Raw genomic sequence first — 19578 nt, 5'->3', positions numbered from 1 at the left:
CTTATGTAAATGAAGTCACAATTCCCCGGGTCATCTGGGACCGCCCGTCATGCTGAGGACGTTGGGACCGCAGTCAACCTCTTCGTCTCCTTCTTAGTCCTGTCTAAAAAACAAAGGTAACTATGAATTGGCACGCCAATTAACTTCCGGTAAGATCTTCCAGTATTAAAATATTAGCCAAAGATCATTGCTTGAGGCCCGTTTGACTCCGCGAAGTCAAACAGACGACAACTAAGACGCGTTTTATAAAGAAAAATTGGAAATCGGAGAGGTGACCCAAACGCACCAAAACCATGAGCTATAGCTCACGGTTCGTGAAAAACGGCTCCATTGCGAAAAGCCTCTCTTAACAATCTAAACAATAGAACGATGTCGTACTAAACACTTCGAGTCGTCAAATCGGTTTTGACTAGCGAACTTCGTACGAAATCTTGGAGGTGTCCCAAAAAGGAGCCCTTTTGACCAACTCGCCTGTTTCGGCGTTTTCAAAAGTAGTAAGGAAAACAGCGTGCAGAATCAAGCTGCAATTCTCGCCTCGACGATCCAGAACGACGCAGAAAGGCAGTCAGAAAGGCCTCGATCCTCTCCAGCGCGCGTTACAATGCGGGAGCGGGGGAGAGCTGGCGCTGGAGAGCTGCGCTGGAGAGGTAGCGGATAAATGAAACAAAAAATGCATAAAGCACACGAACGAGGGAGGACGGAGAGAAGAACTGAAAACATGCAAATAAGTAACCCTGCAACTGTACAATAAAATACCGACTGCAGGCTAAGTAAACGGAGGATAGTTTGCAAACAGCAGTACAGTACCTGTCTATTCAGTGACTTCGAAGTAGGTTATGGAATCGGTTGACCAGCACGTCGTCTCTTTCTGGTAGACCTGCTCAGTGCAATTCATCACAGACAGCGTCTTGTCCACGCAGAAAAGAATCGACTGAACGTAGGTAGAACCCTACAATAATATTAATTCAATAAAAGCAGCTACGATTTGGAATTTCCTTTTCGCTATACCGAATGCTCTTTGCATTGCACCACTGGTTTGAAACCGGACGTCTGAGTGAACGCATTGATAAAATCTGATAGGGAATAGCGCTTGTCGCGCGATGGCACAATGCTGTGCTTCTCAAGAATCCTAGATAAAAAGAAGACTGTACGTTTTTTCCTGTAGCCGTGGCGACGTGTGCACTAACGAAGTGAGATTCAAGCTTTTATACAATTTGAGAACAGCTGAAAAATAGGCGTGCTCCGTTTGCAGGAGAGAATCGCTGGCTGCACAGGTGCCATGTTTTAGCCATTCGTGTTCCCTTGAGAAATCGAAATCAAAACTAATTACACGGGTATCTACATCCGCATTTTAGAGAATCGTACCAGAAAGAATATTTAGGCTCATCTATGCAATCCGGCCAGAACTCAAGTAGTTCAGGCATCAAATCCTAACAAAAGCGCCATTAATTAAAACAGATAAATACGGCACCTTAGTAAATTTACCTGTACAGAAGTTGGATCAAACGTTCCATTGCTACAGTCATTTGGGCCTTCAGTGACGCCCAAGGTTGGCCTATTTAGACTCTAATTAGACTAAGAATCGGTTCGGTTTCCTTGCCATAAGCCGTGTATGGTCCATCTTGGATTGACGGCCCAATCTGAGGGCAGAACGCATTTGCCCTGGGTCTCCACCTTTATAGGGTCGGAATCGAGGAAACGTTGCGCGAAACGTCGTCGGGAGACATTTAGCTCACCTTGCAAAACGCCGGACACCATTGCTGGACAAGGAACAGGTAATCCCACTGCGGAATGGCGGCCCAAGTGCCCAGCGAGAGGAATCTGAAGTCAAAAGTGAAAATACTCAGGTCTTCAAGGTGATGGCTCACGCTATAGCGACAGCAAAGTAGGCGAGTTTCATTCTAGGCGAAATTCAGTGAGCGCCAAAAAAAAACCGTCGTGCGAGCGCGCTAATGAACGCCCGAATAAGATGTCGACTGTAGCGAAATTGGTGTTGTTCTCGGCCGCTCTTTTTACCGTATCCGTCGTAACGTTAGTTCATCGTCAACAGGAAAAGGAGAAAGAGGTTGCGAACAGCAAAAACTAGTTGCACACAAACAACGTCACGATGACTCTATTTAGCGATTGAGGGAAGGGGTTTTGCGAGACTTGGAGCGACAAAAACAGAGTCAAGAATGATTAGTCAATTTCTAAGTGACTTTCGATTTCGGAAGATAGCGAATCCCTTCCTGCGGACAAGCCAGAATGCTTTTGGGTTGTGCCCAACAGTCACGGGGATTGAACTGTTTGTCGAGGCAGATTAGAATTTCAGTAATAAAGGGCTAGAGATAGTTAATTTTAGAAGGGACCAGGTCTGTATTTCATCTACATACATCATTTTTTGTGGGGCAGTGAAGAAACGGCCGAAAACCTTCAAATGCCTCCAAGAATTGAGCACTTGTGTATGACCTCTCTTCCGTTGGCGTAATGCCTTGTCTCGACAGCATTCTTATAAAGGTCAAAACGTTAATCACGCGGTGCATGGGGTTAGAAGGACTAAGACTAACGTAGAGACGTCGAATTTTTCGTAAAGTTGCAATGTCGTCGAAAAGTAGTCGTGTGCGTTTCGCGTGTTTTCGTTGTTTAGCCAACAAGTGCCGTGTTTTTTCCACTCCTTCGCCCTATCGTGTGACGTTTCTATTCGCCTACTGTCACTTTCGGAATTGCCCAATCTTACCAGAATTTCAACGGATCTTGAGGGTTGATTGCATCCACCCAGTCCCGTTCAAGATTTCCCCACAGATCCTTGATTGAGACCACGGTTGTGGAATGATGCCAAGTTTGAGCTTACGCACCTCGATATCAGAACGATGCAAGACGTCAGACGAATTGCAATTCTGCAAACCCTCCGGCCTAAAGGAAATACGGAGGCAAGTTTCGGTTTCAAGTGCGTGGGGGAAAGGGGGCTTGAGCGAAAGTGAATAGTATAAAAATTTCAGGAAGACAGTACCACAGTCCGTGTATGTTCCACTTTTGTGGCTGAGGCGACAGTCTGCACGACCCCCCTTTGGTCTACTTTCAAAAAAACACCATTACAGATGCGATGTGCAAAGGTCACACGTCAGTTTACCACCTCACAAAATCCAGGGATCCATTCCAGAGCAAAAACAAAGGAATGTGGAGGTTGCGCTGCTGCTTGGGAATCCATTGCAAGGCAGCTGAAAAACAGATTATAGCATTTGAACGCCGTGTGTGTCTTCTATACTGATCCTACAGAAGAGCTGTTACAAGAAGATTTCGAAATCGGAACATGTCTGCGCGTTGGCGAAACGATCTATGAGGAATCAGCGTGGGCCCAATTCCCCTAAGTATAGAACCAAGGACGCGCCCATTTCCTCTCCTACTCTTCATTTAATTAATACTATTTACAGTAACTAGACATAGTGAACGGGATCGGTAAAAGGCGACGTCAACAGATAGAAAGCGGCGGGCACGGGAGCGAGAAGAAGAAAGGCAAGGAAGGGTGCGGGCTGCTCGGAACTGACGAGACACGTGCCAATTCCGTAGCAATACATGCAGCAGTGAAGAAGAATCATGCAAACGTTGCCGGAATTGGTGAACAACTGCTTCAACCCCTAGCAGAAAATAAAATTCAAATAAAAAAAGTTCAGCTAAGAAATTCTCTCGGACCTCGATCCGACGACTATTCATGAAGTGCACCGTCCAGAACGTCGTACCCAATAGAGTCAGATAAGGAAAGGCAAAATCTACGTATGTACCATAAGAGATACCGGTAGCACGGATGCGCTGACTTACACAAAAGGCCGGCTAGTCCGGCGTGTACGATCACGAGCACTGGAATCGAGTACATTTCGAAGTAGACGGGCACTCGACACGACTTGTATCGACGAAATTTCCACGTGAAAATCGGTCGAAACAGAAGCAGCGTCACAAGAGCGAGACCGTAGTATGCGAACACCAACGTGTAGCTAAAACGGAGAGACATAAACAATGAGTCCGAGTCAAAACGACTGAAAAAATAATTGAATTACAGTGGATAAACGGCTTCCTGAGCACAGTGAATCGTTTCCGTATATCGAGGTCTCGGATTTAGAAATATTGTGTACCAATCAGACAGTCGATTCACTCCGCAAGAACGCAGATTCAGCTTGCCTAAACAAGCAAAGCATAGCATGAATATACACACTACTAGACTATTATTATTACTCACCAACGGGATCGAATAGAAGCAAAGCAATAATAGCAGAAAGAAGGGATTCGAGCGTCGCAGAGACGAGGCTCAGCACCAAAAAGAGTCTAGAGATAAAGGTACGAGTCTTTTCTCTATGTGAACTTTCTCTATCTACTTCGTTTGGGTGACTTTTGAGGCGGCCGCGCGCAATCCGAGAACGTGAACGACGATCGTGCTGAGAACGATCGTTCCCAGGTAAAGCCAGTCGTACGTCGTCAATTCCTTGTTACAGTCGAAGCAGATCGATTCGTTGCCGACCGTTTGGCCGCGCGGGCATGCCTAGAGGAGGCGGGGAGTCTTAGGAGAGCGCGTTTTGGGGGAGAATCGACGCGCGAAAAACGGCACCCCGCACTCGCCGAGGATTCCGTCGTCGAGTCGAACTCGTCCGCAGTACGTTCCGGGACAAGCTGAAAAAAAATGATAGCTCGAAAAGGAAAAAGGGGAGGACAAGTGCCATACCCATTGATTCATGTGGAGAAGAGGTTTTAGAATGACATCATCGAGCAAAAGCGCATGCGCCTGATAAAGTTGTGCCGTTTCGAGACAAAAAACGACGAATAGATGGGAGCCTTCCTCGACAAGCCGAATACCGAAAAGTTCGTCCAATGCGGCAGTTCCGACGACGTGCGCTACGGCGTCGTAGCAATGCAGGGCTGGCGCGTCGAAATGGAGGACGCGCACACGGCCGTTCTCAGCATCAAAGGCCACGACAAATGGTCCTTCTTCGCTATATTCGACGGTCACGCCGGACAGAAAGTCGCCAAGCACGCGTCGGAAAAGCTACTGCCGCACATAACGCAACGATCCGAATTCCAAGAGGCCGGCACGAGTTCGAATCGAGTCGATAGCTTGAAGGAGGCGATAAAGGACGCATTCATCGCGCTCGACGAAGAAATACAGAAAGACTTCCCGGAAGAGACGAGCGGTACGACGGCCGTCGGCGTTCTCATCACCGAAACGCACGTCATCTTCGCCAACTGCGGCGATTCGCGCGGTCTCATCTGTCGGGGAGGCGACGTCGCGTTCGCGACGAAAGATCACAAGCCGTACGAGCCGCTGGAAAAGGAGCGCATCGAGAAGGCGGGCGGCAACGTCGTCCTGCAGCGCGTTAACGGCTCGCTGGCCGTATCGCGCGCGCTCGGCGACTTGGCCTACAAGCGCGTGGAGAAGTTGAGTCTCCAGGAGCAGCTCGTCTCGCCGATGCCCGACGTCGTGGAGACGGAGCGGCAGGAAGGCGACGAATTCGTCGTGCTCGCCTGCGACGGTGTTTGGGACGTCATGAAGAACGAGGAGGTGTCCGCCTACGTTCGAAGGAAGATGCTCACCACCGACAATCTTACGCAAATTGGCTCCGATCTTGTCGATACCTGTCTTAACAAGGTATCTCTCTCTCTCTCTCCTCGCGGTTTTTTTCTGTATTATTATGAGTCATCGTGTTTCTGGGAGGGGGGAGTGGCTTCGCTGTGTATAGACTTTCTCTTTCTTTCCTATATGTCCGCCGTTGTAGTGGGCGTTGTCTTTCTCGCTCCTCCCCTTTCGTTGGAGTTGATTCTCCCTTAGATTTTTTTGTGGGAGGCTGGGGGGGAGGAGCTCGTTTCTGATTCGATTTTTTTTTCTTACTCTAGGGAAGCAGAGACAATATGAGTGTGATAATAATTGCATTCAAAGATGCACCGGCAGTTTCTGAAGATGCCATAGAAAAAGTTTGTTGCTTTTCACCTTTTATTTGGTTAGGGATTTATCTCTCGCTCTCAGGAGAAAGAGAGAAACGAGGAAATTGAAAAGAAACTGTCAGACAAACTTCAAGGTGATTAATTTCTATTCACGATTTAATCATTTATTTATTTATTTATTTATTTATTTATTACCGCATCAAAGAATTGGTCACCGAGAACGAGTCAGAACCGTTGGATGACATGTACGTCATGCAACAGCTGACAAAGGACTTCCCAGATGAAGACATAGCAGCGAAGTACACTCAAAAACAATCCCCTTCCCTAATAATTAGTAGTAACCACAAAATGCATCATCTAATAGGAAAGACTACGTGTTGAAAGCGCTTGAAAAGATAAAGAACCGCAAGTATGAGGTGAGACTGATGGAGCAACTGTCATTAAAGAATAGTAAGGCGTAAAAGGAGGCCAAGCTGTTGCTACTGCCACTATCCCGCCAGTAGTGAGACTTTTTTTTTTGCAGGTGTGGGTGTATTGTTAATAAAAACTTTTTTAAAAGATTGTGTTGGTCTTGCTTCTGCGTTGTCACGCTTAGCTAAGACTCAATTATCCGGATTGGTTGAACTGGTTATTCCCAGAACATACTTATAGAGGGTTCCGTGTATATTGGGAATAACCAGATTCCTGTTAGTAGAGCAGCTACTACGCAGTATTTATATGTATCTCTAGGCGCTTCCTGGTGTGACTGGTCTAAAGTTGTTTTTTTTTTTGTTTCCATTAGGCGGAAGTACTATCCAGAAAGTCCTAGGCCAAACGTTTCCACAGTGTGTATGTCTTGTGGCTGCTGAACTCTGCTAAGATTACGTGTATACTTACTCTTTCCTATCGGTCCTTTTCTCTTGTCTCCTCTATTTTGATAGGTATATTAGCCTTTTTTTACTCACGCATGGTTACGAGGTCAATTCTGTCACTGGTAGTTTTCCGCTGCCTTGTACAGATCGCGTCCCCATAGCTCTGCTATATTATTATCCCCCTATTTCACGTTTTCGTTTGCGCGCTACCGTAGGATTTAGTAGCTCAATAAAAAAACGAATTTTACTCTATTTTACTCTATGCGACCAAAGGCGGAGCAGCTAACCAAAGGGGCGGGGCGGGGGAGTTGTAGGAAAACCCTCGCTTACGATCTATTGCCTCGACGTCAGCATCTTCGCGTGGCGCTCCTGTGACTACTCCGATGTCAAAAGGCGTTTCTCCCAAACGAAGCAGTTTGTGATCTTTGTAGTGTAGTCGAACGTTGAGCTCCCGCAGGGCTGACACGCTCAACGAGATAGATCTTTTGAAGCGTTCTGCTGCGTATCCGAAGCCGAGCTTGCTGCGCAATGCGAATAACAGGAAAGAAACTCCCAGTTCTGCTTCCTTTGAGCATGCGCAATGATCCGCCTCGCGAACTGCTGCAGAGTAGGCTTTGCTGGTCTGCTTCGAGGTCAATCACAGCAGATCGCTGTCCTTCGCTTGTCGAGCGCTCTACCGACGACAACAGCAGGTAGAACAGACGACGTCCGCGTCTCAGTTACTCCTCTAGACAGAAAATCTAGATTCTAAAATTCTGGATGACTCGAAGAAAAAGTTGTACAAGCGAATTGCCATCAAGGTACCCAACAGCAAAAATTTACCTATTGAATGCAAATTTTACAGGTGAAAGGACACGATTTTGCCGTTCTGGACTCCTACGTTCATTTCGCAACAAAAGCAGCGAAATTACTAGATGTAGACATTTCTGGAAAGTGAGTCAGCAAAAAAACCGATACCCATTATAGTCTTACCCGTTTCGTCTTCAGGATTTCCCTGCCCACGCAGACAAAGAAATTTACCCTATTAAAATCGTCCTTCATATTCAAAAAACATCGAGTACAATACGAGCTCAGAACGCACTCACGAATGCTTCAGGTTCGAATTGACTGCACGTTGCTTTGCACGGCATTCCCTCCTGGATAAATATAGATAAAGAATATTACTGGAGTATCAGCAGACGTCTTTCTTGAGTATCTGCAAAGAAATCTTCCAGCTGGTGTAAACATGCACGTTTACCAGGTTGAGGATCCGATTAGATAGTGCATTTGCAAAATTGACTGGGAAAGTCCTTCTAGGAAGCCCTTGAAGCGCCGCCGCCCGTCCTGTCCGAACTACTGAAACGGCAGAAAAAGGACGCAGCAGCAAAAAAGAAAGGAAAATAAAACGAATAACATTTTACTGTAACAATTAGGCAATGACACAAATACATTGAATCGCGGCGTTCAGAGACACTTTTCCTTCGTTCATTGCTTGCTCGGCAAAAAGACGAGCGCCGCGTCGCGTTCCTCGACCAGCTCGTCGGCGGTCGCCTTCATTTTCTCGCGAGAAAATTCGCTAATTTCGAGCCCGTCGACAACAGTCCACGTCTTGTTGGAAATTTGTACGGGAACCGAGTAGATGAGCCCCTCGGGAATGCCGTAGTGAGAACCGGTAGACAGGACACCCATAGAAACCCATTGGCCCTATTTATGATGATGATGATGATGAAGCTTAGAAGGGGACCCTGAGCACTATATCATACCGGTTGCGTTCCAAACCACCAGTCACGCATGTGATCGCATATCGCCTTGGCTGCAGATAGGGCACTGCTCAGTTTTCGTGCAGCAATCACAGCAGCGCCTCTTTTTTGTATTGTCTAAGAAGATAAGACTATAGTTCTTCTATTAGGATTTTTTTCTCTCTCTCCATTCTACCGTTATAAAGTCGCCGTGGAGCCAAGCGTCGTCTTTGACGGCGTCAGAAATCTTCTGTCCGCCTTCGAGCTGACCGTGACTGACGTCTGGGTATTGCGTGCTGGAATGATTTCCCCAAATGATGACGTTGTGCACTTTATCGACGCGCACTCCGCAACGAGCTGCCACCTAAAAACGCAAAGCATTCCATAACAAATGGAAGGAATGAGAGAGAAAAATGAACGTGCCTGAGCTTGAGCTCTGTTATGATCGAGACGCGTCAAACACGTGAAATTGGCGACGGGAATAGAGGGCGCATTTTTCAGTGCGATCAAGCAGTTCGTATTGGCCGGATTGCCGACGACTAGAACCTATAAAAACTGTCACGCCGGCTTTTTCATTTCATTCATTCACGGGTGTACCTTGACCGTCTTTTTCGCCACTTCGTTCAATGCTTTGCCTTGGGTCGAAAAAATGCCGGCGTTCGCCTTGAGAAGGTCTTTTCGCAGCATTCCCTCGCGTCGCGGCATCGATCCGACGAGAATCGCCACGTCGGCGTCCTTGAACGACACGTACGGATCGTGCGTCGCTACGACATCTGAACGAAGGGAAAACGAGTTGAAAAGAGGAGGGGGCCCCCCACACGCGGCGAAAACGCACCTCGAAGCAGCGGTAGAGCGCAGTCTTGGAGCTCCATAACCACTCCACCGAGAGCTGTCATCATCGGTTCAATATCGAGAAGTAGGAGCACGATCGGCTAGCGCGTGTTCGCATTGAGCAGCAACATGGGAAAGATCGACTCTTACCTGATCCTTGCCGAAAACGTCTCCATTTGCAACGGATAGGAGGACAGAGTAGCCGATTTGTCCGGCAGCTCCAGTGATACAAACTCGAAGAGGTTCAGCCTGTGCAGTAAACGTAAAGCGAGTGTTTTGTTGAGCGAAAGACTCACCATGTGCACGCGCTTGTCACGTGAAACCGGGAAACAAATCATACGGGTGTGATCGTACCGATCGTACCAAAGCTCTGCGTCGATGGCGGGACTCGATAAGCCTCAAATCGTCACGCACGTGCACAAATCGTTGCCGTTCACCCTATTCGACGCGCGCTGGATACCGTGCAGCGCGCGTTTCGTCGTCTTGGGCTCGCATCCGCGAAATACGGGCGCTTTGCACGTCTACGAGATGTCGAAAGGAGACGTGAAGCTGCTCGCCGAGGCAGGAAGAGTCACTAGTCGTTTTCACGGAGTATCTAACGCCGCTCTCTGTCAGGTTGAAAAGCGTTCGGCATTCAAATGCGGAACATTCGGCGCCACGTCCTTGCAAGAGCGTCACCTGGCAACGGGTGATTTCAATGGGGAATTGATGACGTGGTGCGAAGAGCGACTAAATTTAAATCTAGGATATAATAAAAGTATCACTTAGGGATTTAGAAAGACTTGATTTACCTGTTTACAATACAAAAGCTCATTCGGAAATAATTAATACAATCGACGGTTGCGGAGGTCTTGGAATTGGCGGCGGAGCGCCTGAAATTGTAACCGGAAGTCGAGACGGTAGAATCATCCTACGAAAACACACATAAAGTAGATTAATAATACATAGGGAGTGTCAAAGTGTGGGATGTTAGGCAAAAGGATGTACCCGTAGCAAACATGGAACCAGCTGAAGGAAAGGCGCGTAGAGACTGCTGGACAGTAGCATTTGGTGCAGCAACGATAATAAAGCGCTCATAGATGTGAGCGCTTTATACAGTATTATTTTATTATTAGGAAATTCGCATGATGACAGCGAGCGGTATGTTTGCGCTGGCTACGACAATGGGGATCTGAAGATGTTTGACTTGCGCACCATGTCTGTTCGGTGGGAAAAGAATCTAAAGAATGGGGTACGGGGAATATCTTTTTTTCTAAAAGTCGCGACAAATCTGATGATAGATTTGTGGGCTGGAATTTGATCGCAAGGACATCAAAATGAACAAGCTTCTCGTTGCAACGCTTGAAGCCAAATTTCACGTATTTGACGTTCATTTGCAACATCCAAAGGACGGATTTCCGTCGTTAGATCAAAAGGTTTTGGACGTGTGCTTTGTAGGTAGGAGAGGTTCTTATAAACTATCTATAGGCCCACAAATCCACTATTTGGTGCGTCAAACATCTTCCCCAAAATCGGGACGTTTTTATGACAACGGGAGGCAACGGCTCAGTGAACTTATGGAAATAGTAAGAGAAAAAAACCTTTTTTGGTAATAATGTTTATACATTCTTACAGCACGTATCCCGGTAAACGAGAGACAAAAGACAGCGAAGGAATTCCAATGGGAGTTGTTGGGTCTCTTGATTTGCTGCAAAACGTCACCCTATCAACGCAACCGATTGCAAGTTTTGACTGGAATTCAGAAAAGGTCAAGTTTTTTTTGCTGCTCTACGCTCAAACCAACTAATTTTGCTTTTCTTTAGGAGGGACTAAGTGTTTGCACCTCGTTTGATCAGTCATTTCGAATTCTAATCGTTACTCAACTAAAGAACATATACTAAATTACAATGTACGGGTCTTCTTAGAGTTTGGCGCGGGATGACATCGCACGTGATACAAGAGACCCAATGGCGCCCCGAATCGCTCGCCCGTATCCCGTAAACCGCGCGAAAGCACCCCGTTTTGCACGTGACTCTTACCAAAATGGTCGAGCCCGGTTTCGACGATCCTGGCGTCTTCTTCAGCGATCCCTTTGGATCCGAGGCGCCGGACGACGGAGATAGCGTGACGCGAAGACGCACGCAGGATCAGCAGCGCTTCGGCGACTTCATTCGCAACTTCACCGACGATCGCCACACGTACAAATACCGGTAAGAAGTAGCGAGACAATCTGTTCGTTTCGACGAACGAGTGGGGGCCCCTTTTCAGCGATCAGCTAAGACGACACTACAATCTCGGTCGATTTTGGCTCGACGTCGGTATGAATGACGTCGGAAACTTTGACGAAGAGCTCGCGGACAAGCTTTCGAAGCAGCCGACCGAATATCTTCCTCTCGTAAGGAAAACTCGCAATCGCGTTTGCAACGACGATTCCTTTTTCCAGTTCGAATTGGCTGCTCGCGAAGTCGCCGACGACGTGACGAAACCTCGGCCGGAGGGCGACGAAGAACTCCGAGACATTCAAGTCATTTTGCATTCGGAGGCGATGAGCCGAAATATCCGGGAGCTCAAGGTGCCAGAGAGAAAAATCTAAAAGTCACTAATCAATATATGTGTTTAGTCCGAACACATGGCAAAGCTCGTGAAAATAACGGGAATTATCATTAGCGCCTCGTCGATTCGATCAAAGGCTATCTCACTGACACTTCAATGTCGAAGTTGCAAAAATTTTCTGCCTAATATTGCTGTCAAGCCGGGTTTGGAAGGATACGCGTTGCCGAGAAAATGCAACACGTAGAACAACGGGGGGAGGGAGAAAGGAAATAATAATAATAATAAAATAAATTCTATTATAGGGAACAGGCTGGTCGGCCTAAATGTCCCATGGATCCCTTCTACATTGTTCCAGACAAATGTAAATGTGTCGATTTTCAGGTTGGGATGCGTGGGATGGTCTCCCTTTTGCCATTTTAAAGATTTGTTGTCAGGTATTGAAATTACAAGAGAGCCCAGATTCCGTACCGACTGGGGAAATCCCTCGCCACATGCAACTTTACGTCGACAGGTATAATATTATAGAATAATAAATAATTAACGAATACCTTGTTTCTGCGCCAGATATTTGGTCGACAAAGTCGTCCCCGGCAATCGAGTCACCGTGACGGGTGTCTATTCCATAAAAAAAACCGGTCTCAAACCTCGAGTAAAAGACGCGAGATAAACGCACGCCTATTCGTCCATTGCATCATCGTCTTCTTCCTCTCAGGGTGGACGGGACAAAATTGCTGTCGGAATTCGTCATCCTTATTTGCGCACCGTCGGGATCTTCGTCGAAACGGAAGGAGCCGGCAGAACGAAAGAGGCTTCCTATACGCCCCAAGAAGAAGCGGAATTTCGAAGACTCGCCGCCGATCCCAACGTCTATGAGACCCTAGCCAACAGCATAGCCCCTTCCATATATGGAGGAGAAGGCAAGAATTTAGAGAGAACGTCCCCAAGGATCTAGTAATATACAATAATTAATTAGATATCAAGAAGGCCATTGTTTGCTTATTGTTTGGCGGCTCACGGAAGAGGTGAACGTGATGATGTTGGGGTGTTCTGATTTTTCTAACGTCGTTTGAATAAGACTGCCGGATGGATTGACTCGACGTGGCGATATCAATTTGCTGCTACTCGGCGATCCTGGAACGGCAAAGAGTCAGCTGCTCAAGTTTGTTGAAAAGGCGTCACCTGTTGGGGTTGGTAATAAGTAATGAGATAAATACGGTGAATTGATTTTTTCTCTCTCAAGGTTTATACGTCGGGAAAAGGAAGCAGTGCCGCCGGTCTGACCGCTTCCGTGATGCGAGATCCTCTATCTGTAAAACAATGAAGTATTATTTTTTTCGTTTGTCTATTTATTTACTGTGCGCACAGAGGAATTTTATCATGGAAGGCGGTGCCATGGTTTTGGCTGACGGAGGCGTCGTTTGCATAGACGAGTTTGACAAGATGAGAGAAGACGATCGAGTGGCCATTCACGAGGCCATGGAACAGCAAACGATATCAATAGCAAAGGTAAGCTAATACAGAGAGAAACACCACACCAATGGGATACGTGGACATTTTCTTTTCATTAGGCGGGCATCACGACGACTCTCAATTCGCGATGCTCCGTCCTGGCGGCCGCCAATTCCGTCTTCGGTCGTTGGGACGACACAAAAGGAGAGCAGGTTAGAAAATTCCCCCCCCCCCCCCCCCCTCCCCTAAGAAAAAAGTTTTGAACTCTTCCTTACGTGCGTAGAATCTTGACTTCATGCCGACTATTTTGTCTCGATTCGATATGATTTTCATCATCAAGGATCACCACGACCAAGAAAAAGACGCCGTACGTCGTTTTCTCTCCCCCTTTACAGAAATTCGATATTTGTGAGCCACAGACTCTCGCTAAACACGTGATGAGAGTGCATCTCAACGCACCGGAAACTGAGACCGAGTCGAGCGCCGAGACGGAGCTCAGTATGAGTTTTCTAAAGAAATACATCGCGTATTGTAGAAAGTACGTCATGCCTACCGCATATAATCAAGAAGAGAGTTTCATTGATTTTTGATTTTTTACAGTAAATGCGGACCGAGACTGTCGCCTCACGCCGCCGACAAACTTCAGAATCGGTACGTTTTGATGCGCGGCGGAGCTCGCGAACACGAACGCGCCACGGGAAAAAAGATCACCATACCCATCACAGTGAGGTAAGCTGAGAAGAAGAACACGAGAGCGTGGCCAGGAGGACGAATTCCTCTTACAGGCAGCTCGAGGCGATTATACGCATTGCTGAGTCACTTGCAAAATTGACGTTGAGTCCATTCGCAACGGAAGCGCACGTCGACGAAGCTCTTCGTCTATTTCAAGTGTCCACGTTGGAAGCGGCGGCGACCGGCGCACTATCGGGTCAGTCAAGTCAAAACTAAAATTCAATAAATTAATTTAAAGGTTATATGATTAATAGGCGTCGAGGGGTTCAGTCCCGCCGAAGATCAGGAGGAAATTCGGCGCGTCGAGAGACAACTCAAACAGCGATTTCCTATCGGTTCGCAGGTGTCCGAACAGAGAATCATACAGGACTTCTTGCGTCAGGTCAGTGAACAAAAAAACGATCACAGTACCCTTGACAAAAAAACGACGTTCTGTGCAGAAATACTCCGAAGCGGCTGTGACGAAAGTGATTCAGATTATGCTGAGACGAGGCGAGCTTCAGCATCGGATGCAACGAAAAGTACTATTTCGCATTCGATGAAGGAGAAAGGAAGGAGGGGGAAGGACAAGACAAAGCTTTTTTTCTCTCTGTCTCTCGTAGATTTGTTTACTATCATTGGTCTCTTCGTTTGGTGCATAGATAAAGGAGGGCAGTAGTCGCGTGATTTTTCTTTTCGAATTATTAGAATGTTTCTTCTCTCATTGCGGCGTCTTTCCGCCCTTGGACAGGAAGCCTCTCGGCAGCGGCATGCACTGCGACGCCGTCGACGGGAAGCGATCGACGGCGGATAGCGCGAAGAAAGCGAAGACGGCCAACAGGAGAAAAATCGCCCAGAGGAAAAAGGTCTGCGCGCACGAGCGCGAGTCGCGAGCGCGAAGCGGGGTCGTCGCAGTCAGAGTACTAGAGGTCGTCGTGAAAGTGCGCGAATACGCTCTCGTCTGACGCGCGCGAGCTTACCTTGGATTCGTCGAGGCGTCCGAGGATTCTTTTCGACTTCGGACGCTAGCGGCACGCGGTTCGACAAGGCGAATTGAATCAATTAAAATATTTACCTTTTCGATAGTCGCTCGATTTTGGTTTGAAACAAAGTGACCGTTTCGGAGAGATTGCCGATGCGTTCTCTGAACGAATGTTCCAGTTCGCTAAAAAGAGAGAAACCGCTCTCCTATAGGCATTTTTTATTGATTTTTTTGTACTGACGGAACGTCTGGAGGCGCCGCGTTTCGGGCGTCTTCCAATTTCTGCGTCAATTCCTGCTTTTCTTCTGCGAACCGAAAACGCAATGAAACAATCGCAATCCGCCGTTCTCCGCTGGCGTTACCTGTTAGTCTCTCTACTTTCGCGTGCATCTTTTTAAGTCTACGCAATTGAGACAATGAGACAAATTACGGAGCGATTCTACGGCGACGTACTTTTCTACAGTCCGTTCTTTCGACTTAACAAAATGCTCGAGCTTTCTCCTAAATGATATTTCGTCTTCTTCTAATTCGGTCTTGACAACCTAGGCATTCGTTCCGTAGTTGCGGAAACGTCTCTCTCTCTCTCTCAGCCGAGCTAACTAACCTCAGACGAATGATTTCGCGACGGATCTAAAGAAGACAATTCGGAGACGAGCTGCAAAGCCCGTTCCGTTCTCTGATGCGACTGGGCTTTCTGTCGTAAAACGTCAAAAAAAATGAACGATTTTTTTCGAAAAAAGAAATTGACCGCCTGTGACGCAATCACGGTGAATTGATCAAACGAAGACGTGAGCGGATGAAGCGACGTTTCGCCGCCGCCACCGGCGGCGGCACATTGAGAAGAAAAATCGCCGCTAATGACGGGCCCGTCCACCTCGATTTCCTCCTCACCTTCGTCGTCGTCGTCGTTGTCGTCGTCCTAAATGGGGAATTTAGGATGACCCGAATTGTGTGCGTGCGCGTGTGACGTCACACAAGACCTCAAGACGATGACGGCGACGGCGACGTGGCGACGACGACAATCGCGAGGGAGTGCTCGTAAAGACGGGATTGGGAAGAAGCGACTTTTCTTCTTCTGACACCTTTAACCTTGGCAACCATCCCCATGACAACCGCGTTTATTAGATATGTAGGAATGTATATACCTTTCATTGACGTGAATCAGACTTCGTTCGAGTTCGTTCTTGTCCCGCAAGAGTAGCTGCACACAAAAAGACGTCAAATTCCTAATCAAATTTTTTAAAAATGATCTTGCCTGATTTTCCGACTTCAATTGCTGAACAATTCGAAGGAGTTCATCGACGCTTCCAATAGACTGAGGAAAGAGAATCATCATCTTTCGTCCCGTCACGTGCCTCCGTCCTTACCTGATCGAGTGACGCCGAGCCGCTGTCTCCGTCTTCAAAACGCTTCAGAGGAAAAACGCCTCAATAAACTCATTCTTTCTTTTTATAGTCTCTGTCGCCAACTTGGCTCGTTTGGGCTTCCATTTCTTCGCAAAGTCTTCTGTGTTCATCTTCCAACGTCTCCATGCATCGCGCTTTTTCTTTCAACTAATAAATACCCCGTACGTGATGCAACGTCGCCGTCTCTTGTCTTCCCTGACCTGATCTTGAATGTCTGCCAGGTTTGCTTCAAGAGCCTGGTTTTTCTTTTCCTATAGAAGCAATCTTATTTATACAGTGCCAATAGCTTCGTCTACAATAAAGGGTACCAATTGATTTCTTTCTTTTGACAAATCGTCCAGTGTTTTCTCATCTTTTATATATAAAGAAAATAGTCCTCATAATAAATAATTTTCTTTCTCCATTGTTTACAGTGATCCAATTCCCCTTTTTTCAATTTCATCTCAGATTCCACACTAAAATGTTTAGAGAAATCCCTTTTCACTCCCCCTTCAAGAAAAAAAAAGACCCACGTTCTCGAATGACGCTTTGCACCCTCCAATTCCACAGAGAGTTGAATGTTGGCATCTTCCACTTGACTCAGCTGAAACAACGAGTTGCCTTATACATACATACTGTACATACACACAACTACGCTGTGTACCTGATCTTGCAATTTTTTCTTATCACTTTGCAACTTCTCAATGTGCCTCTTCATTTCAGTGACATTACCCAACAGCTCAGAATAATCCCTTTCAATGGTTGTTTTATTTGGGCAACACTTGTGAAGTCGGACGTACCAACTCTTTGAAATCGACGAAGTCTCCCCGCCATATCCCTCAATGCTATCAGCACTAATAGCTGACCAATTTGCGACTACGCGTACCCCCCCAAAAAATGATTGACTATATAAACACTATTTCTATTCCTACACAAATCGGCTTGATTCAGACTCGCGTTGCCTCTGTCTTCGTCGCTGACGTCATCGACGCCTCTGCAAATATTTTTTGCCCCTTTTCCCTCCGGCACCCGTTTCTGCAAATTACCGCGCCTGTTCCTGAATGTCCCGAATCCAGGCGGATGCCTTCGCTCGAAACTCGTCTTCGTCGACGTCGAGATCGATCCGTTTCGGGTCCAACAGCACGGACAGCGCGTCCAAGTTCTCCTACACGCGCGATTCTTGGATTTACGGCGCCCCTGTCGAGCGACTAGGCGCGTACGGGCGACTATTTGTACGCGCCTAAAGTCGAAGGGGTCCCCCGCGGCTCACTTCGCTGATTTCGACGGCGAGGGAGCGAAGATAATCCACGACGCTCGATACGCGAATTCGACCCGTCTCCGGTTGGCCGCAGTTGGCGAGAATATTCTCAATGACTTTCTGTTCGTCGGCTGCCATCGAAGCTGCACGCGCGCCCGAGAGAGAAAGAGCGAATCACTGGGGGTTACAGGGGCAGCGCGCGCAGTGGCCGCGCGCAGTACACCTACTCGTCACGTGGCCGAAAATTTATACGTGCACCTAAAGAATCGTGGTAAATGCAGAGTTCCAGTCTCGATTGAATACAGCTAAGAGCTGCTCTTGAATAAGATCATCGCTTGCTGTTCCCGTCTGATTGACGACCAGACCGACGCCACCTGTGTCAATAAAATAATCACCAGACCAATTGGAAGTGCCTGGCAAATCAAATATAAGGTGCTTTTCAAGAAAATTTTTTTCAGACTAACCAACGTATGCGGCATTGTCTGTAACCATATACTTGTTGTGATTCACTCGTCCAAAGGGAATCTTTGCCTGTCTTTCCGTATAAGAAGGAACAGTGAATAGACCCTAGAATTTCTGTCCAAAAAAAAGAGAGAAAAGACAAGCACGTACTTTCTTACCGCTTCTACGTGAACAGCGTGATTCTCATTGGTCGTTCCGTTCAGCGCGGCGAGAGAACGCAAATAATTGAACATGTCTGGAAACGTGTGATTCCAACGGCTTGCCAGGAGACGCACGCGTACGCCTCGATTAAACGCCGCGCGACGAAGAGCGTCGTCGATGATTGGCCAATACCTAAAAACAAGCAAAAATCCTGACATCGAGAATCGGCTACAACACTTGCTCACTCACGTATTGGGATCATCGTAAAGAGTCGTTGGAAAATAATCCATTACGGCAACGTTGATCTGCGTTGTGGCCGAGTCAATAACGTGAAGTATGACGTCCAAGTCGGATGACCAGCCACGAGCGACAAACTCAGGCGGATCAATCTATCTCGGATTAAATATAAATAAAAATGAATAGAGAGGGCCAAATAATTAATCTCTACTCCAAAAGTGGCCAACGACGATGTCTCGTTAATTTGAAGGCATAGTGGCGAATGAACGTTGAATTGCGTATCGACTGCCGGTGGCCACGCGGACGGAATAGTGGCATTCGGAAGAGCGACGCTCCAATACATTTCAAAAGCTTTGCTCAGTTGACCAGCCAAGCAACTACAGTCCAACGCCATTATCCCCATCTCTTTTACCTGCGAAGATAATTAGTAAATGAAGCCCCCTTTTTTTCTTCGTGCCTGCGTGAGAGATCTCCAGTCGAAATTGGCACTGCCGATGTAGAAATGCTTCGAATCGACAATCCAAAATTTCGTGTGCAGCACTCCGCCTCCGACAAGGCGTTCCAGATTGAGACTGCGCACTTGAGCGGCGCCGGACGCCGCAAGCGCAGCCGTATCATTATTGGGGAATTCCGAAGACGGTTCCGACTGAACAATGCGAACCTTCACCTTTTCGGACGAACCAACGTCCATCAAAGCACGGAATATTGACTCACCCTGCAATGTGCGATTATCCTAACATAATTAATTAATTCGATAATTTGATTTTACCTCGCAATCGGTCGGGTCCTGATTGGCTGGCGTTCCCCGAAGTGTCCAATAGAACGAGCCGATGTCAATCGTTGCTCGGGCACTTTCGATGAGATATCTCCACGCATTGTACGTCGACAAGTGAGTCGGCGAGCCAGGCGAAAAGGTGAGATTCTCCGGAATGCTCTCGACGAGCTGCATGCTGGACACAATCGCGAGAAAAACGACTTCATGACGTCGACGCGGTCGCTTCTACCTGCAGTTGTCTTCTACTACTTCGCAGTAACAATTGATGAAGAGAAGGAGTACGTGCAACAGAGCACAAAGCGAAATTTTCCTCATGGTTTAGAAGTCTATCTGGAAAACGCA

General features: G+C 47.2%; 9 protein-coding genes and 1 long non-coding RNA gene across 15 annotated transcripts; 4 read left to right on the top strand and 6 right to left on the bottom strand.

The window, feature by feature from the left end:
• Window positions 1-648: 648 nt before the first annotated feature.
• On the bottom strand, window positions 649-2010 carry LOC136189346 (ribonuclease T2-like). Its single transcript, XM_065977283.1, has 8 exons — window positions 1869-2010; window positions 1737-1821; window positions 1601-1674; window positions 1486-1555; window positions 1366-1430; window positions 1188-1301; window positions 1009-1129; window positions 649-949 (listed from the first exon to the last, which is right to left on the bottom strand). Exons 1-8 carry the CDS (start codon window positions 1898-1900, stop codon window positions 812-814), a joined length of 699 nt encoding a protein of 232 aa, XP_065833355.1. The 5' UTR covers window positions 1901-2010; the 3' UTR covers window positions 649-811.
• An 87-nt stretch (window positions 2011-2097) lies between these two features.
• Window positions 2098-7146, bottom strand: LOC136189345 (JNK1/MAPK8-associated membrane protein-like). Of its 2 annotated transcripts, XM_065977281.1 has the most exons (11): window positions 5951-7146; window positions 4691-5852; window positions 4577-4638; window positions 4347-4510; window positions 4211-4296; window positions 4032-4152; window positions 3796-3968; window positions 3670-3746; window positions 3254-3614; window positions 3113-3197; window positions 2899-3051 (listed from the first exon to the last, which is right to left on the bottom strand). In XM_065977281.1, exons 2-9 carry the CDS (start codon window positions 4692-4694, stop codon window positions 3414-3416), a joined length of 888 nt encoding a protein of 295 aa, XP_065833353.1. In that variant the 5' UTR covers window positions 4695-5852; window positions 5951-7146; the 3' UTR covers window positions 2899-3051; window positions 3113-3197; window positions 3254-3413. The 2 variants fall into 2 exon arrangements, with proteins under 2 accessions (XP_065833354.1, XP_065833353.1); XM_065977282.1 differs by lacking the exons at window positions 3670-3746; window positions 3796-3968; window positions 4032-4152; ... (3 more) ...; window positions 4691-5852; window positions 5951-7146 and adding exons at window positions 2098-2321; window positions 2373-2487; window positions 2547-2660; window positions 2717-2784; window positions 2835-2892 and having other exon boundaries at window positions 2990-3051; window positions 3254-3411.
• Window positions 4739-7007, top strand: LOC136189342 (protein phosphatase 1B-like). Of its 2 annotated transcripts, XM_065977277.1 has the most exons (6): window positions 4739-5611; window positions 5857-5934; window positions 5987-6038; window positions 6110-6203; window positions 6269-6320; window positions 6686-7007. In XM_065977277.1, exons 1-6 carry the CDS (start codon window positions 4793-4795, stop codon window positions 6710-6712), a joined length of 1122 nt encoding a protein of 373 aa, XP_065833349.1. In that variant the 5' UTR covers window positions 4739-4792; the 3' UTR covers window positions 6713-7007. The 2 variants fall into 2 exon arrangements, with proteins under 2 accessions (XP_065833349.1, XP_065833348.1); XM_065977276.1 differs by lacking the exon at window positions 6686-7007 and having other exon boundaries at window positions 6269-6465.
• A 166-nt stretch (window positions 7147-7312) lies between the features above and the next one.
• Window positions 7313-8224, top strand: LOC136189349 (small ribosomal subunit protein uS10m-like). The gene is made up of 6 exons (XM_065977286.1): window positions 7313-7447; window positions 7500-7555; window positions 7600-7688; window positions 7743-7851; window positions 7906-7995; window positions 8052-8224. Exons 1-6 carry the CDS (start codon window positions 7336-7338, stop codon window positions 8136-8138), a joined length of 543 nt encoding a protein of 180 aa, XP_065833358.1. The 5' UTR covers window positions 7313-7335; the 3' UTR covers window positions 8139-8224.
• On the bottom strand, window positions 8136-9736 carry LOC136189344 (malate dehydrogenase, cytoplasmic-like). Its single transcript, XM_065977279.1, has 8 exons — window positions 9601-9736; window positions 9455-9553; window positions 9309-9405; window positions 9071-9246; window positions 8897-9019; window positions 8670-8837; window positions 8498-8611; window positions 8136-8438 (listed from the first exon to the last, which is right to left on the bottom strand). Exons 1-8 carry the CDS (start codon window positions 9640-9642, stop codon window positions 8220-8222), a joined length of 1038 nt encoding a protein of 345 aa, XP_065833351.1. The 5' UTR covers window positions 9643-9736; the 3' UTR covers window positions 8136-8219.
• On the top strand, window positions 9643-11207 carry LOC136189343 (dynein axonemal assembly factor 10-like). Its single transcript, XM_065977278.1, has 9 exons — window positions 9643-9865; window positions 9920-10020; window positions 10073-10203; window positions 10253-10354; window positions 10420-10535; window positions 10585-10719; window positions 10772-10869; window positions 10919-11051; window positions 11107-11207. The coding sequence occupies exons 1-9, from the start codon at window positions 9683-9685 to the stop codon at window positions 11182-11184; spliced, it is 1077 nt and encodes a 358-aa protein (XP_065833350.1). The 5' UTR covers window positions 9643-9682; the 3' UTR covers window positions 11185-11207.
• LOC136189352 (uncharacterized) lies at window positions 10078-13514 on the bottom strand. Of its 3 annotated transcripts, none has more exons than XR_010670377.1 (7): window positions 13191-13514; window positions 13016-13143; window positions 12852-12967; window positions 12510-12784; window positions 12385-12451; window positions 11323-11872; window positions 10078-10214 (listed from the first exon to the last, which is right to left on the bottom strand). It is a non-coding gene; the product is annotated as an uncharacterized lncRNA (long non-coding RNA). The 3 variants fall into 3 exon arrangements; XR_010670378.1 differs by lacking the exon at window positions 10078-10214 and adding an exon at window positions 10777-11006; XR_010670376.1 differs by lacking the exons at window positions 10078-10214; window positions 11323-11872 and adding an exon at window positions 12113-12333.
• Window positions 11289-14720, top strand: LOC136189332 (DNA replication licensing factor mcm5-like). Its single transcript, XM_065977262.1, has 19 exons — window positions 11289-11493; window positions 11552-11678; window positions 11727-11855; window positions 11904-12076; window positions 12139-12217; window positions 12271-12347; window positions 12401-12485; window positions 12549-12753; window positions 12810-12858; window positions 12912-13023; window positions 13077-13145; window positions 13202-13342; window positions 13405-13497; window positions 13569-13652; window positions 13705-13823; window positions 13886-14014; window positions 14071-14213; window positions 14272-14399; window positions 14458-14720. Exons 1-19 carry the CDS (start codon window positions 11327-11329, stop codon window positions 14557-14559), a joined length of 2211 nt encoding a protein of 736 aa, XP_065833334.1. The 5' UTR covers window positions 11289-11326; the 3' UTR covers window positions 14560-14720.
• LOC136189337 (myosin heavy chain, non-muscle-like) lies at window positions 14372-17831 on the bottom strand. Its single transcript, XM_065977268.1, has 22 exons — window positions 17634-17831; window positions 17410-17528; window positions 17296-17357; window positions 17164-17239; window positions 17028-17115; window positions 16897-16967; window positions 16796-16839; window positions 16693-16736; window positions 16585-16635; window positions 16448-16531; window positions 16346-16387; window positions 16234-16293; window positions 16124-16179; window positions 15959-16067; window positions 15727-15897; window positions 15583-15672; window positions 15432-15520; window positions 15341-15378; window positions 15220-15283; window positions 15072-15161; window positions 14977-15021; window positions 14372-14919 (listed from the first exon to the last, which is right to left on the bottom strand). Exons 1-22 carry the CDS (start codon window positions 17757-17759, stop codon window positions 14718-14720), a joined length of 1821 nt encoding a protein of 606 aa, XP_065833340.1. The 5' UTR covers window positions 17760-17831; the 3' UTR covers window positions 14372-14717.
• A 20-nt stretch (window positions 17832-17851) lies between these two features.
• On the bottom strand, window positions 17852-19575 carry LOC136189341 (5'-3' exonuclease PLD3-like). Of its 2 annotated transcripts, none has more exons than XM_065977275.1 (8): window positions 19466-19575; window positions 19231-19411; window positions 18919-19176; window positions 18673-18873; window positions 18474-18613; window positions 18234-18416; window positions 18086-18188; window positions 17852-18034 (listed from the first exon to the last, which is right to left on the bottom strand). In XM_065977275.1, the coding sequence occupies exons 1-7, from the start codon at window positions 19549-19551 to the stop codon at window positions 18128-18130; spliced, it is 1110 nt and encodes a 369-aa protein (XP_065833347.1). In that variant the 5' UTR covers window positions 19552-19575; the 3' UTR covers window positions 17852-18034; window positions 18086-18127. The 2 variants fall into 2 exon arrangements, with proteins under 2 accessions (XP_065833347.1, XP_065833346.1); XM_065977274.1 differs by having other exon boundaries at window positions 18242-18416.
• Window positions 19576-19578: the final 3 nt, after the last annotated feature.

The sequence above is a fragment of the Oscarella lobularis genome, chromosome 7 (genome assembly GCF_947507565.1).
Source record: "Oscarella lobularis chromosome 7, ooOscLobu1.1, whole genome shotgun sequence".
Taxonomy (NCBI): domain Eukaryota; kingdom Metazoa; phylum Porifera; class Homoscleromorpha; order Homosclerophorida; family Oscarellidae; genus Oscarella; species Oscarella lobularis.
Note: the sequence above shows the minus strand (reverse complement) of the source record. Positions and strands in the feature narration are given on the sequence as shown.

Excerpts from the sequence above, each read along its gene's own strand:
- LOC136189346 (XM_065977283.1), bottom strand. The coding sequence starts at position 1,900 with ATGAAACTCGCCTACTTTGCTGTCGCTATAGC. Across the intron at positions 1,675-1,736 it reads GGTGTCCGGCGTTTTGCAAG|GTGGAGACCCAGGGCAAATG; the intron begins GTGAGCTAAATG and ends GACCCTATAAAG. Across the intron at positions 1,431-1,485 it reads TTGATCCAACTTCTGTACAG|GATTTGATGCCTGAACTACT; the intron begins GTAAATTTACTA and ends CGCTTTTGTTAG.
- LOC136189345 (XM_065977281.1), bottom strand. Across the intron at positions 4,297-4,346 it reads TCAAAAGTCACCCAAACGAA|ACTCTTTTTGGTGCTGAGCC; the intron begins GTAGATAGAGAA and ends CTTTATCTCTAG. Across the intron at positions 3,615-3,669 it reads TGAATAGTCGTCGGATCGAG|GGGTTGAAGCAGTTGTTCAC; the intron begins GTCCGAGAGAAT and ends ATTTTCTGCTAG.
- LOC136189342 (XM_065977276.1), top strand. The coding sequence starts at position 4,793 with ATGGGAGCCTTCCTCGACAAGCCGAATACCGAAAAGTTCGTCCAATGC. Across the intron at positions 5,612-5,856 it reads TCGATACCTGTCTTAACAAG|GGAAGCAGAGACAATATGAG; the intron begins GTATCTCTCTCT and ends TTCTTACTCTAG. Across the intron at positions 5,935-5,986 it reads CTGAAGATGCCATAGAAAAA|GAGAAAGAGAGAAACGAGGA; the intron begins GTTTGTTGCTTT and ends TCTCGCTCTCAG.
- LOC136189349 (XM_065977286.1), top strand. The coding sequence starts at position 7,336 with ATGATCCGCCTCGCGAACTGCTGCAGAGTAGGCTTTGCTGGTCTGCTT. Across the intron at positions 7,556-7,599 it reads ACAAGCGAATTGCCATCAAG|GTGAAAGGACACGATTTTGC; the intron begins GTACCCAACAGC and ends CAAATTTTACAG. Across the intron at positions 7,996-8,051 it reads TAAACATGCACGTTTACCAG|GAAGCCCTTGAAGCGCCGCC; the intron begins GTTGAGGATCCG and ends AAGTCCTTCTAG.
- LOC136189344 (XM_065977279.1), bottom strand. The coding sequence starts at position 9,642 with ATGATTTGTTTCCCGGTTTCACGTGACAAGCGCGTGCACATG. Across the intron at positions 9,247-9,308 it reads CGCTCTACCGCTGCTTCGAG|ATGTCGTAGCGACGCACGAT; the intron begins GTGCGTTTTCGC and ends CCCTTCGTTCAG. Across the intron at positions 8,838-8,896 it reads ATAACAGAGCTCAAGCTCAG|GTGGCAGCTCGTTGCGGAGT; the intron begins GCACGTTCATTT and ends TTGCGTTTTTAG.
- LOC136189343 (XM_065977278.1), top strand. The coding sequence starts at position 9,683 with ATGGCGGGACTCGATAAGCCTCAAATCGTCACGCACGTGCACAAATCG. Across the intron at positions 9,866-9,919 it reads ACGTGAAGCTGCTCGCCGAG|GTTGAAAAGCGTTCGGCATT; the intron begins GCAGGAAGAGTC and ends GCTCTCTGTCAG. Across the intron at positions 10,204-10,252 it reads TGTAACCGGAAGTCGAGACG|GGAGTGTCAAAGTGTGGGAT; the intron begins GTAGAATCATCC and ends AATAATACATAG.
- LOC136189332 (XM_065977262.1), top strand. The coding sequence starts at position 11,327 with ATGGTCGAGCCCGGTTTCGACGATCCTGGCGTCTTCTTCAGCGATCCC. Across the intron at positions 11,494-11,551 it reads CGCCACACGTACAAATACCG|CGATCAGCTAAGACGACACT; the intron begins GTAAGAAGTAGC and ends GCCCCTTTTCAG. Across the intron at positions 12,348-12,400 it reads ATGCAACTTTACGTCGACAG|ATATTTGGTCGACAAAGTCG; the intron begins GTATAATATTAT and ends TTTCTGCGCCAG.
- LOC136189337 (XM_065977268.1), bottom strand. The coding sequence starts at position 17,759 with ATGGCAGCCGACGAACAGAAAGTCATTGAGAATATTCTCGCCAACTGC. Across the intron at positions 16,968-17,027 it reads AGAAAAAATTGCAAGATCAG|CTGAGTCAAGTGGAAGATGC; the intron begins GTACACAGCGTA and ends TCGTTGTTTCAG. Across the intron at positions 16,840-16,896 it reads GCAAAGCGTCATTCGAGAAC|TGTGGAATCTGAGATGAAAT; the intron begins GTGGGTCTTTTT and ends TAAACATTTTAG.
- LOC136189341 (XM_065977274.1), bottom strand. The coding sequence starts at position 19,551 with ATGAGGAAAATTTCGCTTTGTGCTCTGTTGCACGTACTCCTTCTCTTC. Across the intron at positions 19,177-19,230 it reads AGGACCCGACCGATTGCGAG|GGTGAGTCAATATTCCGTGC; the intron begins GTAAAATCAAAT and ends CGCACATTGCAG. Across the intron at positions 18,874-18,918 it reads ACTGGAGATCTCTCACGCAG|GTAAAAGAGATGGGGATAAT; the intron begins GCACGAAGAAAA and ends TTATCTTCGCAG.